This window comes from Quercus suber, unplaced genomic scaffold (genome assembly GCF_002906115.3).
Source record: "Quercus suber isolate HL8 unplaced genomic scaffold, Cork oak 2.0 scaffold_154, whole genome shotgun sequence".
NCBI classification, from domain to species: Eukaryota; Viridiplantae; Streptophyta; class Magnoliopsida; order Fagales; family Fagaceae; genus Quercus; species Quercus suber.
The window spans coordinates 623,027-639,114 of record NW_027069615.1 but is presented as its reverse complement, the minus strand read 5'-3'; the positions used below and the strand labels follow the sequence as shown (position 1 = coordinate 639,114).

Sequence of the window (16,088 nt, the reverse complement as noted above, 5' to 3'; positions counted from 1 at the left end):
TTTTTCTTAAAGCAGGGGTGTTTGAAATGAATTTAACATGTGTTGTTACCATTGTAAAGGTCAAACAGTTTTTAAAGGCGGACAACATTTGTCACAACTTGCCAAACACTCAACACAACTTGCAAATGCTTGACACATCATGCCACAATCACTTATAGATTGACACATCACGCCACAATCACTTATAGATAAATCACCATTTTTTTCTTGATTAATAGCAGAATAGGAGTCAATCATGTCATAATTATGACGCAAGTTAAAATTGTATCCTTAAACTTTCTCGTAAGCAAAAGTTGCCGTTTGTTAGGTATATTATATTTCCAAATTGAATTTAATTATGTGGTTATATTGATCAAAAGATACAAATTATTTAAAGATAATATTGTTCCTATTGAATTAGTTAATATAATAACATGACTGTATTTAGTTGAAAAAACTCAAGGTACAATATCTAGGAAATTATACATAATTTTTTCTTTTATGTTTCTCTCTTTCACACGTGCACGGCTCACACATATAAAAGAAAGAATCTAAAATAGAGATATGAAATAAGGTTAACTAAATAATAATTTTATTGATATTGCATGATGATTTTATAAAATTCTAAAGAGAAATTGATAGGAAGCTCCTTGAGGTATTAAGAAACAACAGTAACCCAAATTTTGCAGAAATAACAACTCTGTAACATAAATACAATGGTGCCCAACCCCTTTAAGCCCTCTGGAGGGATCTCTGCAACAGTGACTAGTGTAGAAAAACTCCTCCTTTGCATCTTCTTCATCATTTCTGTTACGCGCAATGCGGACACAAACTCGCCTTGGCACACTCTGAATCCCATGGCTCCAGACATGCTTGTTAAGCTTAACAGTTAACATCCACTCTGACATCAGTTGAAACTTCCTGATTTCCTTTATGGCCTTTGGAGCCTTCTTCTTGAAGGTGCTGCACATTGGATTGGCAAAATTGAAAGGCTACTTAGAGTTGTCTAAACAACAATCCATTAGCTAACTGCGATACATCAAAGAATCAGGAACAAATGAAGCCTTGTAGAGTGGCATCTATTTTAAGATTATAGTTTCTCAATGAAGCTAATAATAAAAGAGCTTAAGGATTGGCTTGACAAGGAGTAATCTACATGTGTACCAAAAATGACATCCAACTTTTGGTGATGTGTGTCTATTCAATAGAAAAATTAAGAGTTTGACAACTCCCACACTTTAAAAAGAGGTGAGGTGCACCTAGAAGCACTTTGTCAAGGATTGGCTTGACAAGGAGTTACTAGTTCTCTGGCTCTTTAACATTTTATTTTATTTTATTTTAATAGAATCAGTCTGAAATACTTTCAATCAAATCATGTTCTAAAATCGTTTACAACAACATTATGGATGTCTGGTGGCAAAGAATCCATCCGCACAAACAGAGGGGAAGACAACCAAGCTCTCCTAGCCAAGGCAAGGGCAACCTTGTTGCCATTTCGACACACATGAGAGAAACTAAAAGTTTGCAAGCTATTAACATTAGACCTTACAACTCTGGCTCTTAACATGGTATTCAAAAATTTAGACAAAAACTAACAGCCTTCCAAATGCTACCCCTAGTGTACGTATAGACTCCATAAAATTCACCCTAGGGGCCTAATCAAGGATTTATATGTAACCCAACGATACTTAGTTCTGAACATGAAAGGCAAAGCACCCAAGATTACAAACACACAATATTTTTATGATTCAAAAGCATCACTACCTCTACAAATCTACAACACAACTCCCACGATATTATTCACCAGAGAGAAAAAATATATTTACCACAAATCTACAGCCATTTTTTTAGCACTAACCTTTCTCAACTAAAACATTGATACTGTTGCTGTCATTCTCGTCATGATCATCATTCTTGTTGGCTGTTTCCACTCTTGACAGCATCAAATGCTTGGAACGGAGAATGTGGGTGTCATAGCCATAATATCCTGTGCGCACCTTGTGGTGGAGATAAATGGCTGGAACATGCTCAACAATCCAGTAATGTGACCCTTGTTCAGGATCCAAACTTTCTTCTAATTCTTTAGGCAAGTCCACAATTCCCAATACTTTGAGGTTTCTCAGATGTTGGATTCCAGAAGGCACCTCTTTTAGTAGTGGACTGAGCCCCATGACAAGATCTTCAAGAAGAGGCAATGCTCCTTCATCTATCAGCAATGAATTCACTGCATTTAAGCAGTCAAGGCGTAGCTCCCTGAGTTTTGGAAACCCTCCTACCTTAAAGTGCAGTTGCTCTCCATTGTATGCTTGGTGTGAGATTCTGAGCTCCCATAAGCTAGGTAGATTTTGAATGACTTCCAATGGATCCTCATTCAACCCTGACCAAAAAATCATTAATTTAGCTAGATGCTGAAGCTTTGGAATCCAATCTGGTAACTTCTCTAAACGCCCATGTATGTAGAGGCGTTGGAGACATTGAGGTGGAGGTGAAATGGATTGTATATCAATTATCTCATCTTCCCTTATTGAGGCTATATATAGTGATTGAAGGTGGTTCATCTTTTCAATAGAGGCACACAAAGCCTTCATGGCTTCCTTTGGTACATTTTTTATGCCTAGCTTCCTCAATTGTCTCAACTTTCCCAACTCTTCAATTAGATCAACCCCTCCATAATTCAACTCCACATTACATAACTTTTGCAAGTCCTTTAAACACCCAACCCCTTTTTGTATCTTTACCCCTTTTTCCCAAGCCAAACTGAAGTCTATTCGATTGTCGTGATGGTAGGCTATAAGATGGCGCAACTTACAAAGCATGTTAATCTCAACTGGTATATCAAACACTAGGGAATGCTTTAGATCTAGAGTCTCCAGATTTTGCAACTTTCCTATGGATTTTGGAAGCATTTTTACTTTGGTATTTCTCAAACTTAAATATCTTAAGTGAAATAAATTTCCCACATCTTCAGGAATGCAATCCAGTGGAGCATCTTCAAAATCCATTACTTTCAAAAGCTTGAAATTAGCACAAAAAGTATTCATATAGAACTTTGGCAATTCATCAAGATTGAACAATAAAAGAGAATGAATGTGAGTGTCCTCAAATTCCTTGAGTACAGTATATGAAACTCCGTCAACTGACATGCGTCGAGTTAGTCCTTCAAAGCTAGACTTGTGTTTTGAGAAATTATGACAAAAACTCAAATCCTTCATCTTTTGGAGGATGATCTCACGCAAGAGATCATGAAGTCGGCACCATCTAACTTTTCCATCAGAGTCAACCTTAGATACTTGAACCAAGTTTCTATGGATTAATTCTATCAAGTATTCTCGTGAAACTTGTTCTAGTGTTTTACCCTCAGTTTCTTTTACAAAACCTTCAGCTATCCATTGCCGAATCAATCTTGCGCTATTAATAAAGTAGTCCTCTGGATACATACCAAGGTATAAGAAGCAAGATTTAAGGTTGTAAGGCAGGTCTTCATAACTTAGAGATAGAATCTTGTTGACACTTGCAAGATGGGGATTTCTTTCAAACTCAATGCCAAGGCTATCATGCAAGTTTTGCCATTCAATGATAGTTTTGTCTTTAGTTGACAAAAGGCCACCAATAGCAACAATTGCAAGTGGTAATCCTTCACACTTCTTGACAATGTCAACAGACAAATTCTTCAATGCTTGGGGACATTGTCCTCCAAAATCAAATTGGAAAGCTCTCTTGCAGAAAAGCTCCCATGCCTTATTGAAACGTAGTGCTTGCAACTCGTAAACATGAACAGGTGATGATTTTTTACAAAAACTAGCAACCTCCCTATTACGTGTTGTGATCAAAATTCTACCACCCATATGACTATCAAGTAAGGCATGTTTCATACCCTCCCAAAAGTCAATTTTCCATACATCATCAAATACAACCACATACCTCTTTTGCCATAAGTAATCTCTCAATTTATTGACCAACGACTCTTCTTCCATTTCATCAATTCCCAATAGGGGAGGCTCCTTTCTGGAATCGCGAAATTGCTTTATTATGCTTCTAAGTAGATCCTCGATATTGTAAGATTGAGACACTGGGATCCAAGCATGGCAGTCAAAGTATCCTCTCACTATTTGGTGGTCGTAGACTTTCTTCACAAGAGTGGTCTTGCCTAGTCCCCCCATTCCCACCACCGAAACCACTGTACAATGAGACAGTCCTTCTACCAACCAGCCAATCAGTTCATCTCTAGGAGATTCAATTCCTACAACATCCCTATCATCAAGATAAAGAGAATCCTTTCGAGGGTCATGCCACCTTACATTCCAAGCACCACTGCTTGATCCTAGACCAGTGGATTGGAAGCCATATTTTTCACTTCTTTCCTTGATTTTCTGGAGCAATGCTTTGATCTTTTGAACTTTAACGGCTATTTCGTGGTGAGGTATTAGCATGGTAATCAAGCGAGCAGATTTTTGGAGGAAACTACTGAATCCATGACGCGGATGAGGATGATGATGTTGAGCCACGTGAAGCAAGTACTCGTCCATGAAAACATCTATTTGGAAAGCTACTTCTCTTACTTGTTTCACCCAAGTTTTGACACCCTCGCTGATGTCCTCCTCTGCTGCGGCCTTTGCATCTGCATCCTTGAGAAAGGACTGAATGCTCTCCAGTTCATCTTTGATGTCAGCTACTTCTTCACGGATGTCCTGTAGCAGTCTTGCTTCTCCGCTTAACAAGGAAATCAACTTGTCGATAAGAGGGGATACTACCCCCTCTGCCATGTGGCTTATCTTCTTACTCCAACCTTTATTTCTTCTGAATTTTTGGCTCCTCCCTGTGATCAGATATTGCCTGAGATTGAGCTCCTGTACATCAAATATCCACTCTATACAAAGCATAATTGCAGATTAAAAAAATATAAGATAATGTATGATAGAGTCCACAAAAGATGATGAATGATGAACCTGCATTATTGATGAGAAAAGCAATGACTGAAATCTTAGTCGGTAAGGTGGACTGCACCAGTAGTTACCTTTGTCGAGCTATTTGTCATGGTACACTCATTAAACTCATGATTAAATACTGCTCTTTTTATTTGTTTATTACAATTGTGCAATTTAACTACAGTTGCACCTTCCCTTACTAAAGTCAGCTTAAGTTTGAGACCTCAGCAATAAACCACCTCTTATTAGAATTTTCTATTCCCAAAATTCTCTCTCCTTCCTATTCCTCTCTCTGCTATTAGAATTATCTAAGTTCCTCAATGCTGCATAATTGGTCTATCTTCATGACTTTTTGGTGAATTCATTTCAACCAACCAGGTGGAAACTACAATTTCTTGATCTGCAGGATTGAGGTCATTGGACCTTAGTTTCAAACTTGAAAGTAGGCTTTATTGGGCTAATGGCTATTTTAGAATGAATATAACTCTTATTTGATATTCTAACCCAAGAGATTGGATCAACTCACAGGCTTTTCTTTGAGACTACGTAATTCTCCACAAATACTTCGAATGTACCAATTTGTTTCAGCTCAAGTCCAGAATTTAATCAATTAATAATAAAAAAGACTAAAATACAAGTTTAGTCTATCTAATTAAAAACTTTAGAATTATGAATTGATTCTTTATTAGATATAAACTAAACTAACCCATATGAATATGGGTGTAAGAAAACCAAAACTCACCAAAGTAACGCTTTATGCACAGGTCACCCAACACAAATACAGAATTAAACTTATCCAAGCTAAGATTTTGGCACAAAACTAAAACAGCAGAAATGGAAAATGCAAACCAACAAAAATAAATAAATAAATAATAAAAAGGAAAATGAGAGAAAAATACCTTAACAAAAGAAAACTTCAAATTTTATCTATAAAAGTAGAATGAGCTAACGGCATTCCCTTCATTAAAATACACCCCTAGTAAAATACACCATTGATGCGAGGGAACACTGCTTCAATAGTTTTGGTGACTTCCAATGTTCCACAAAGTTGGTAGTTGGTCTTCCTCACCATGTCTTTTGGGTTAGAGTCCTTGATGATCAAGGGTCTACAATCCATAGTTTAAAGCTTTAGTGTAGGATTATATTGTACGGATGGAGTCTCTTCCTCTAGATATTGAGTGTATTTTGTTTGCAGATGCATGCTAGTTTTTACTTGATTAAAATCAGAGTCTTGATTCTCAAAAAAAATAAAAAATAAATAAATCAACAAAACAAAAACAAAAACAAAAACAAAAACAGAGAGGAAAAAAAAGAAAAAGAAAAAAAAAAAGCGCATTTTCCTGGAATCGACTATTATGTATACATCTAACATCTGAGCACCCCAATTCTTGGGTTTATAGATAGGAGTTCAAAGCACCCCTAGCCTAGCCATAATGACAAGAGGCTGGTTATATCCTTTAAAGTGGCTGATGAAACAGGGAACAATAGAAAGGAACCACAACCACCTCTTATGCGTGCAAGATATCTCATGCAATACATGTATACCCTTGTCACAAATTTTAAGTCCCACAGGGCTATATGACACAACGTGAGACTATTGTGAGATGGAAACATCAGTTACATACTACAGGCTACAAACGGCAGCCTAATGGTATAATATGATGGATTAACCTTTTAACACCATTATCTTCAACACATCACAGTAATACAGCATTTGCATTTGGCTACAAATTCAGAAGCAGAGGCCACGAGAATATAAAATAAACTATGTTTCACATCATAACACAATTTATAAGTTCTCATTGAAAGACAGATAACTTAGGGTGAATAAGTAGATCAAATAAAATTCCATAATGCTTCTCTCCACTGGAGATAGTCCCCAGAAAATCCAAAGCCAAACAAAAAAAATCTCTGAAACAAGTGTAGCCAAAATTGGAGCAACCTAACTATGATAGGCTAGTTTAATCTTCTTCCTCAATGACCTTGGTGCCCAATCCCTTTAAGCCCTCTGGAGGGATCTCTGCAACAGTGACTAGTGAGAAGAATTCCTCCTTCGCGTCTTCTTCGTCATTTCTCTTACGGGCAATGCGGACTCGAACTCTCCTTGGCACACTCCTAATCCCACGGCTCCAGACATGCTTGTTAAGCTTAACATCCACCCTGACGTCAGTTGTTCCCATGGCCTTTTGGGCAAACTTCCTGATTTCCTTTATGGCCTTTGGAGCCTTCTTCTTGAAGGTGCTGCACATGGGATAGGCAAAATGTGGAAAGGTTACTTAGAGGAGTCCAAAATACAATGCATTAGCTAACAAGGATACATCAAAGAATCAACAACAGCAAGGACAGAGAGAGCAGTGAGTAGATGGTAAAACATAAAAGATTTTAAGAAACATATAAAGCCTTGTAGAGTCTAGAGCGGCTTCTTTTATAAGATTAGAGTTTCCAAGTGGAACTAATACAAGAGCTTAAGCTCTTTTGGCTTACTTTTAGCCACATGGCAGCTGACTATCTACATTTGTACCAAAATGACAGCCAACTTTTGGCAATGTGTATACTCAAGAGAAAGGTAAGGAATTCAACAACTCCCTACACTCCCTAAGGGATTGGCAAGGTGCACCTACAAGCACTTTGTCAAGGATTGGCTTCGCATGGTATTCAAAAAATTTGGAAAAATGTGAGCAGTCTTCCAAATGCTACCCACAGTGTACTTATAGACACTCTAAAATTTACACTAGGGGCCAAATCAATGGGTTCATATGTAACCCAACAATACTTAGTTCAGAACATGAAAAGAAAGGGACCCAAGACTACAAACACACATGATTTCCATGATTCAGAAGCATCACTACCTTTAAGACGGTGAAAGGAATGTCAATATTCCTTGCAAAACATAACAATACATTTCTTTGCATCTCTACAATACCTAAGTATCTCCAATTATACTAAAAATATACCACCACAATACATTAAGAAGTCAGGTATCATGATTCAGTGCACAGTTTAAGCTTGATAAAGGAGAATCAGTCAGATAACAACACACTAATCACACTAAGAAGTTAATGTATACTTCCCATTTCAATAGATAAAACCTTCAAAGATTCATGATTTTTCAATGTATGATACAAGTCACCAATCTACAAAAATCATATCATCCCAGCAAAACTCTAAACAATATAAATTTCTTTCACACCTAGAATTTACTAGTTTCTAGTGCAAACATGTTCCATAATAATAAACAGAGACTGTGCATCATTGACATAAGATATTTACACCTCACAATACATTAATCTCAAATCTACAACACCAATTTGCAAAAATCAATCTCTTTTTCATTCACTTAATTCTTAGCAATCCAAATGAAACCCAATTGAGTCAAAAGAAACAACCTTGTTTTCTACTAGGAAATGAAAAAAAAAAGTTTCAAAATGCACCAAAGCAATAACCAAAAAAACAGCTTTGACCCATTAAACCTAATCATACTTAAATCAGATCTAACCCATTAACAAGCACCAAAACGATGTAACACAAACACTAATAAATACATAGAGAAAGAGAGAGAGAGGGTTGTGTTACCATCCATGAAGGCGTTTGTGGAGGTTGATGGTGTACTCTCTGGTGACAACCTCTTCCTTTCTTCCTTTGCTGCCCTTGTCCACCATTTTTGCAGCTTTGGATTCTGTCTCTCTCTCTAAAGCTCCAAAGCCTTGCTCTTACGGCTGCTGCTGCGAAGGAAAAACTAGGGCACCACACAGGAAATATATATAGTGCGCTATGTTTTATTGGTGTAGCCCTGGGCTTTCGGTTAAAGTACCGAAATGTCCTCCTATGTGGGTTCACAAATAAAGTCAATGTGTGCTGTAAAAGCAGGGGTAATTAGGTAAAAGGGGAAGATATTAAACGGTTTGTCGTTCCAATTTTTTAATTCTCTTCATACAAGGATCGACACCCAGTTTTGTATATTTTTGGATAAATTGATATTTGATACTATCATTCATTTTTTTTTGTCTTTCTTTTTCAGGTTTAAGATGACGATTACCTATCACGTGTATGAGTTTGGGAGTTATGAGTTGGAATAGTGGCGATACCCATTAGTGTCTCATAGGTCCCACATTATAAAGTAATGTGAGGGTTTAAGTATTGGTGGGGGTAATGACTATACTTGTAAATGAACCAAATCATTCATAAACAACTTGAATTTGGCTTAATAAAAACGCATTAGTGTTATTTGTTCATAAATAGCTAGAGTTTGGTTTGATAATGTACTTGGGTTGGATCTTAAACTCAAACTTAACTTGATTCATTAATCAAGTCTAGTTCAAGTTTTAAGATTTTTTTATGAGTTCAAACTTAAACATCATTTATAAGTTTAGTTCAAGCTCAAGTTGAGCTTGAACATTTTACTTTCATTGTTTAGCCAAACTTAAACTCGACTCATTCACAATCCTACTCACAAACCTTTTTTTTTTTTCTTCTATAAAAAAATGAAAATAATATAATAGATAATCCAAAACCTTAGTTAGCATGTTTGGCTTCCTCTCTCCCTCTATCCACTTCCCCCTTCCTTTATTGGGTCAGACTTTTTGTGGGTTTATTAGCACTTAACTAGGAGCTCAAAAATCCAGATCCCATTCTCGGTTGGGCCAAGCAACAAACAGCCCATGCTTCTCTATCCCCCAAAACTTATTTCTGTTTTCTTCACTTTCAACATTTGCGTCTTGCTGCAAATCAAAAGCGGGAAGGATCAGCGAAAATCAAGGGCTCTCTCTCTCTCTCTCTTTGCTCCTTCCCTTTACAACTCTTCATTCCCAGAATCTCATTTAAGGTACAATTTTCTTTTATACTCTCACACACAAACACAAACTTTTTTTATTTTTTATAGTCCAAAGCCACTAAAACCAATTCTTCATCAAAACCCAACTTGTATCTTTGTCTCTCATATGCAAATTTAGTATTTGCTTGATAACCCTTTTGTTGAATTGCTTTTTTCATCACTTGGGTTTGATTTTTTAAGGTTGTTTGAAAAAAGGTTGTCTTTTTTTGTTGACACAGAATAATCTTAAAAGAGTTAGCTGAGAAAACCCAAGTTTAAGATATGGTAAGTTTCTCTCTCCTCTATGTTCTTTTTTTCAGTTTTAGATTTGTTGGAATTTTATATTGGGGTTGCTTATATATATACATATATATTGATGTGTGATTTTGTTATAGTCAGGAAGCAGGAAAGAAACAGTTTTGGACTTGGCAAAGTTTGTGGACAAAGGTGTCCAAGTCAAGCTCACTGGTGGTAGACAAGGTTATTGTTACATAACTTTCACTTTTTGAGTTAATTATGTGTATAAAACTGAATAGCATATGCCAATTAGCTCTAGCTGATTACCAAACTCAAACCCACAACATATCACTTGGGCAAGAGAATAAAATTATAATTAAAATAAAAATTTGCATACCAAATTTAATAACTTAGAGATGTGGTTTAAAATAGGCATTCAGTGTGAAAATATTTGAATTCAATAGGATATCTATCCACATAACTTAGTTTCATGAGGAATATGAAATATATTTATTGCTCTTGAGAGCTTCAACACTAGCAATTTTTGGCTTCTGAAAGCAGAAACTAGAGTGATTTTAACTATGGCAGTGACTCTTGAAAGCAGAAGGAGCCACCATGTTGACTAAAATTGACCTTATCAATCCTAGTTCTTTGGGGTAGTTTTTTGGGGGGTCATTAGGATGGATTGGACCCTGTTGGATTCAATTTACATCTAACTTTTCTTTATTGGATTCCTTTTACTGGTGTTTACGATGCTCTGAATATTGACAATTTATATCGAACAGCAACTATGTTGGGTCTATAATTAAATGAAATATTGTCATTACTGATTATGTATGACTATGTAACCTTTGATTTTTTTTTTTGGGTTGCAGTGACAGGGACTCTAAAGGGATATGATCAGTTACTAAACCTTGTTTTGGATGAAGCTGTAGAGTTTTTGAGAGGTAGTTACTTCATGGCTTACTGACAATTGCTTATGAGGTTGTGTGTGTGTATGGTTTTAATGCTTATGTTCAAACTGATCAAATGGTTGTGGTAGTATTTGATCAGTTATTAAACCTTTTTTTGGATGAAGCCATAAATTTTTGAGAGGCTGTAACTTCATGGCTTACAGGCAGTTGTTATGACTGTGTATGTGTGTGTGTGGGTGTAACTAGTTAGCTCTGTGGTTTTGATGCATCAGTTCAAACTATTGGTCATGGTTGTATTTTGATCTTTTTAAACATTTATTCATCTATGCTTAGTGGGAAAGATAATGTTAATATTAACTCTTCCTAATATTATCATTCTTTAGAATGGAAACTAATCAAAGTTGCCATGCTGATCATTTTTTTGATACATTTCAAATGGGGGAGGGCGGAGTAAGAATTATGTCTTCGATGGAAACACCAGGAGGTCTAGTTAACCTAAAGGTCATTGATGTTGCCATGCTGATCATCGTCAGTTTTATGTTCCTTTTGTTCAACTAAGCTTACAGAAATCCTTAACTTTATTCCCTGACTCTTCGACTGAGCCATGATTGTCTTTTAAAATCATTATAAATCAAAGCACAAAAGATAATTATTATTATGATGTTGAATTCTAAATAATCTTGCATCAGATTTGATACCTAAGCTAATCTTCTATATCATCAATGTCATATCAACAACGCATTGTGCACAATATGAGTCCTTTAATTTCAGATACCAGATGTCTCAACCCAAGAGAGCGAATTACAAAAGAAAAACAAATATAACATCACATTGGATGTTGGAACATCATGTTTCACTTCACAGGGCCCTAAGTGGGACTTGCATGAGACATGATGGCTTTTTTTTTTCCTCCTGTTCCTTCCCATGCTGGATGGAGCACTATCCAAAATGTAGGTGGCTTCTCTCCAGCACAAGAGAGAACTGAATTCCATTGTAGGGTGTCACATTTTAATGTAACTAAGATTTATGCTTCATGTGATAAGTGCTCAAGATGATCTCAAATTAAGATATGTTGTTACAATCTGCACCCAACTGTCAAGAGAATACAGGAAGGAACAAAAGCTATGATGAATTTGCAGATGGAAACTTTCAAATTCCTTTTCTTCCCATATGATTTAATAGCAACAGAATGACATTAGATTAATTTAGCTTTAGGTATGTATGCTCTTTCTATTGCTGTTTGTGCTTCTGGTTCTTAATTCTTTGAAATCTAGATCTTTTTATTTATTTGTTATTTTTTATATATAAATATGGTAATACATTTTGGTCGAGTTACATGAGCCATTTGTTATGTTAATTTGGTCACTTTAAACATGATCCCTGTTAAGTTCCATGGCCCTTTGTTATGGGGGGCTATTGCCATATGGAGATTATTTAGCTCTTACTTATAAAAGGATATATTCATTGAGTAAATTGTAGAGTCAACTAGAACAGTGATGGGTGATGACAAAGTGGAGAGTGATGAAGTTCAGGTACACACCATAAGAATTGAAGCGACTGCAGAGTCTATGCACCTAAAAAAATGTTCATTGTTTCTAACAAAAGTAAGCGTACAAGGAGAACTTTAAGTTTGATTTGCCAATGAACACTAGTTTAAATGATACCTCTTCCCCATGTAAGAGTAAGGTGGAGGGTGGGGTCATGAGTTTAAGGCTGGCTGAGTTCGTATGTAATTTACTAGTTTAAAAAAACGAAGTTTATTTTATAAGGATAAACTATGCTAGGACTTATCAAAAAATGATAAACTATGATAGGGAACCATCTTGTCAGGATTGATAGGTGTCACCCTTCTTTTACATATTTTGGTTAGACAATGGTTGAAATCTTTTTCATTTGCAAGAGTTACCAGAGCTAATTGATTTAATTCTTTTATTATATTTGAGTGGTGGATAACATTAAATCCATAAACCAAAAGAAGTAAGACTTTAAACAAAAGGTGAAAAAAGAGACAAGAAGCATTATGTTTACATTTCAATGTAATTTCCTCTTCTAGATAATATTGGAAATGCTAACCAAACCATGCAAAAATGGATGATGCGCTATCAATCTTGATGCTGCACTGCTCATCATGGATTGTCCTACTTTATATACAAGGCATATTGAAATAAACAGTATTAAAATAATTAAATAAAGGCTACTGTGTGCCTATAACCTATCAAAACACAAGGAACGTGATCTTTGGCCTATCCTTTAGTGTTCTTAGTTTTTATTTAGAAGGCTAACAGGTAGTGAATGCCAATTAAAAGATATGAACCTCTTTGCTTAATTGTGACATTTTTGCAAATCCCATTGATTCAGGTGGTGAGACACCATATGGGGTGAACCACCATGGTGTGACTTCATGTTCTATCCTATCATTTTCGGGTATTTGGGCAGCTTGACTATTCCAAATGTCAAGGCCTTGTAGTTCAGATGGGCTTTTACCATTAAAAAAGGGAGAGTGAGTTTTGGTCTTGCCTTCATTAGTTTGATTTGACTCCAAATGATTATATGTGATTAAAGGTGTAATATGCTAAGTTGCATGCTTTCAAATTGTTATAGTCTAAAAAGTAAAAAGTAAAGGTCCATTTAAACAGTTTGATGGCTATCTTTATTAGAAGATGTATAGTCACATCTTGTATCTGACACTTCACTGATTCAGAAGTTTCATAAATTTGATGGCTAGATAACAGGGATCTAGAAGGCCTAGGTGCCAGTTGTTTGCAGCTGTATGAAGAAATTTCCATAATGCAGAAGATTGTAGTAGTTATCAGTACTTAGTTCATATGCATGTAGGCACCCACTTTTAGCAAGTATCTTCCTCAAGGTTTGTACTAACCTGCAGCTGTTGAACAATGATAGCAATCTGTTCTAATTTGAACAGTTTTAGACAGTAATCAATGTCAAGTAGTCAATAAGAGAGCCAAAAAGCCTAAAAGCAACCCACATTAGACGTATATTTTCTTGAATTCATTTCTGGACTTCTTTTGTATCATGTAGTGTTGTTTTTTTCGATTGTAATTGTCAAGCACCTTTATATATTTGCCTTATCTTTGCCAAGAAGCCTTGTAGTGATATACTGTAATTTATACAACTTTTTGAAGTTTCTAGACAAATTAACTTGGAATATTTTGCCCTTGTTCTGCAGATCCTGATGATCCACTGAAGACTACTGATCAAACCAGGCGCCTGGGCCTAATAGTATGTTCTCTTCCAGCATATGCATTTGTTCATGAATATAAGCATCTACCATGTCAGTGTGTAACCCAAAGCATGGATTTTAAATATTGGTGTTACAAGACACATTGCCACGCCCTCTAACTTATTTGTGATGAAAATCATCATCTTCTGAATTTACTAGACCATTTAATATGAAAAAAAAAAAAAAAAAAATTGCCCTTTTACTTATTCTCAGAAGTTTGAATTGGTTAAATGACAGTGAGATTTTGAACTGCCCAATACCATTAGATCAACCTCATAACTATCATGTCAATTTTTTTACTGTAAGGTAGTTGCATAAAAGATATTTTTGTCATAGAGACTTTAATTATAGGATCCAAACATGATGCTCAATAAACATTTTTCTGATACTGCTTAAGCCACCTTTCTTGTGAAAAAGCCTACTGACGGCAAGTAACTTAAGTTTTTGGCACAATTCTCTATAATGTAATAATAAGCTGCCATTGGCATTACTTGGTACAAGACAAGACATCTTTGAATTGCCGGGAATCTCTTTAAAGTGGTATGATTCAATAGGACGTGTTTTAATAATGTACATCAATACTTTTCAAGATTCTTTTGTGTTCTTGTGAATTATTTGATGAGTGCCCTATCGTTTTCAATATAAATGGCTTCCAACTTGCTTGCTTTTTATTCTGAAGTTTGTACCAAAAAGAGAATGCTGGTAACAGTAACATGGATTCTGAGTCATTAAGAAAGAGGAAAATTCACTGTAGCACTTTTCTATTCATTGTTGCATTAAGAAAGAGAAAAGCTCAATCTAGCAGCTTTTTGTTCAATACTGCATTATATGAGGAAAAATAAAAGGCTGGATCAGTGACTGGTCACTCAAATTTAAGAAAAAAATAGCACCTATTGCAATGTTGGAGCATTGAATTTAAATTTTGGGTGGAGAAAGGAAATAATTTCAGTCATTATTTTCCTGAATGTATGTGAGGAAGAAAGACACTAGCAAAAACTTTAAACAATCTTCAATGATTTTTGTTCTTTCAATTTTGTTTTCTTGTTGGAGGTAAAACAATCTTTGATGGTGAGTTATCGTGCTGCAGGTTTGCAGGGGAACCGCTGTAATGCTTGTGTCCCCGACAGACGGCACAGATGAGATTGCCAACCCTTTTATCCAGCCAGAAGGGGCCTAGACATATATCTTTTTGTAATTTAATCAGTGATCTAAATCTGTATGCTTTAACCAGTTTAATTCTAAGAAACCTTAATGGGGAGAAGTTAGTGATGAGCCTCATTTTAAAGGCTTACTTTGCAGACTTGAATGTTGTCATCTCTGAACTAAAGTAGTAAGATCGTTATCTTTCTTTGTTTTCTTTTGAACTGCATTGATGTATATGCTAGAGAGGTGGTTTGAAGGCCCACTGGAAATTGACAAACTCACTGTGGTTTTGCCCCATGTTAATGCTCTAGTCTGCAGACTGTAGTTGTCCACATGGAAAGAAAATGACAGGAAAGAAAGTAGAGTTACCTCTTTTTCCCCACTACAACCAAATGTCTCATAGTTGGAAGAAATATTCCAAACCTTGTGTACCATACATTTCTTTCACATAAATGTGGGACTCATGCATAGGGATCCACATGTGAAGTGAAGTCTATTTTTATGTGAGAGTAAGGAGTATCGTACAAGGTGTACTAAATAATTTTACCTCAAAAAGTTATTTCATTGTTACCACATTTAAACTATTGTTTAGATATAAAATTTTGCTATGGCTTTATCTTTCTGATAAAAGGAAAGATACATATTTCCTCGAAGCATGTGAATTTGAATCTAGGTTTTCAGTATGGACAATGTATTTCATGCATCGGATATACACATTGTGAGTACTACAACTGTCTCAAACTTGACAAAGCCACCGAAGATGCAGCATGAAAGTGAGTAAATCGGTTAGAAAAGGAGTATTTTAACTTACAAAGCTGTGCATTTATCTTTTCAAGTTG

At 35.7% G+C, this 16,088-nt stretch overlaps 3 protein-coding genes across 3 annotated transcripts; 1 reads left to right on the top strand and 2 right to left on the bottom strand.

Moving 5' to 3' along the window:
* Nucleotides 1–588: 588 nt before the first annotated feature.
* On the bottom strand, nucleotides 589–4,862 carry LOC111999746 (disease resistance protein RPM1). The gene is made up of 2 exons (XM_065777383.1): nucleotides 1,838–4,862; nucleotides 589–942 (listed from the first exon to the last, which is right to left on the bottom strand). Exons 1-2 carry the CDS (start codon nucleotides 4,857–4,859, stop codon nucleotides 911–913), a joined length of 3,054 nt encoding a protein of 1,017 aa, XP_065633455.1. The 5' UTR covers nucleotides 4,860–4,862; the 3' UTR covers nucleotides 589–910.
* Nucleotides 4,863–6,658: 1,796 nt separating this feature from the next.
* LOC112025815 (large ribosomal subunit protein eL31) lies at nucleotides 6,659–8,655 on the bottom strand. Its single transcript, XM_024058502.2, has 2 exons — nucleotides 8,478–8,655; nucleotides 6,659–7,145 (listed from the first exon to the last, which is right to left on the bottom strand). Exons 1-2 carry the CDS (start codon nucleotides 8,561–8,563, stop codon nucleotides 6,866–6,868), a joined length of 366 nt encoding a protein of 121 aa, XP_023914270.1. The 5' UTR covers nucleotides 8,564–8,655; the 3' UTR covers nucleotides 6,659–6,865.
* Nucleotides 8,656–9,512: 857 nt separating this feature from the next.
* Nucleotides 9,513–15,463, top strand: LOC112040703 (sm-like protein LSM7). Its single transcript, XM_024073594.2, has 6 exons — nucleotides 9,513–9,726; nucleotides 9,954–9,999; nucleotides 10,110–10,194; nucleotides 10,827–10,898; nucleotides 14,053–14,105; nucleotides 15,194–15,463. The coding sequence occupies exons 2-6, from the start codon at nucleotides 9,997–9,999 to the stop codon at nucleotides 15,281–15,283; spliced, it is 303 nt and encodes a 100-aa protein (XP_023929362.1). The 5' UTR covers nucleotides 9,513–9,726; nucleotides 9,954–9,996; the 3' UTR covers nucleotides 15,284–15,463.
* Nucleotides 15,464–16,088: the final 625 nt, after the last annotated feature.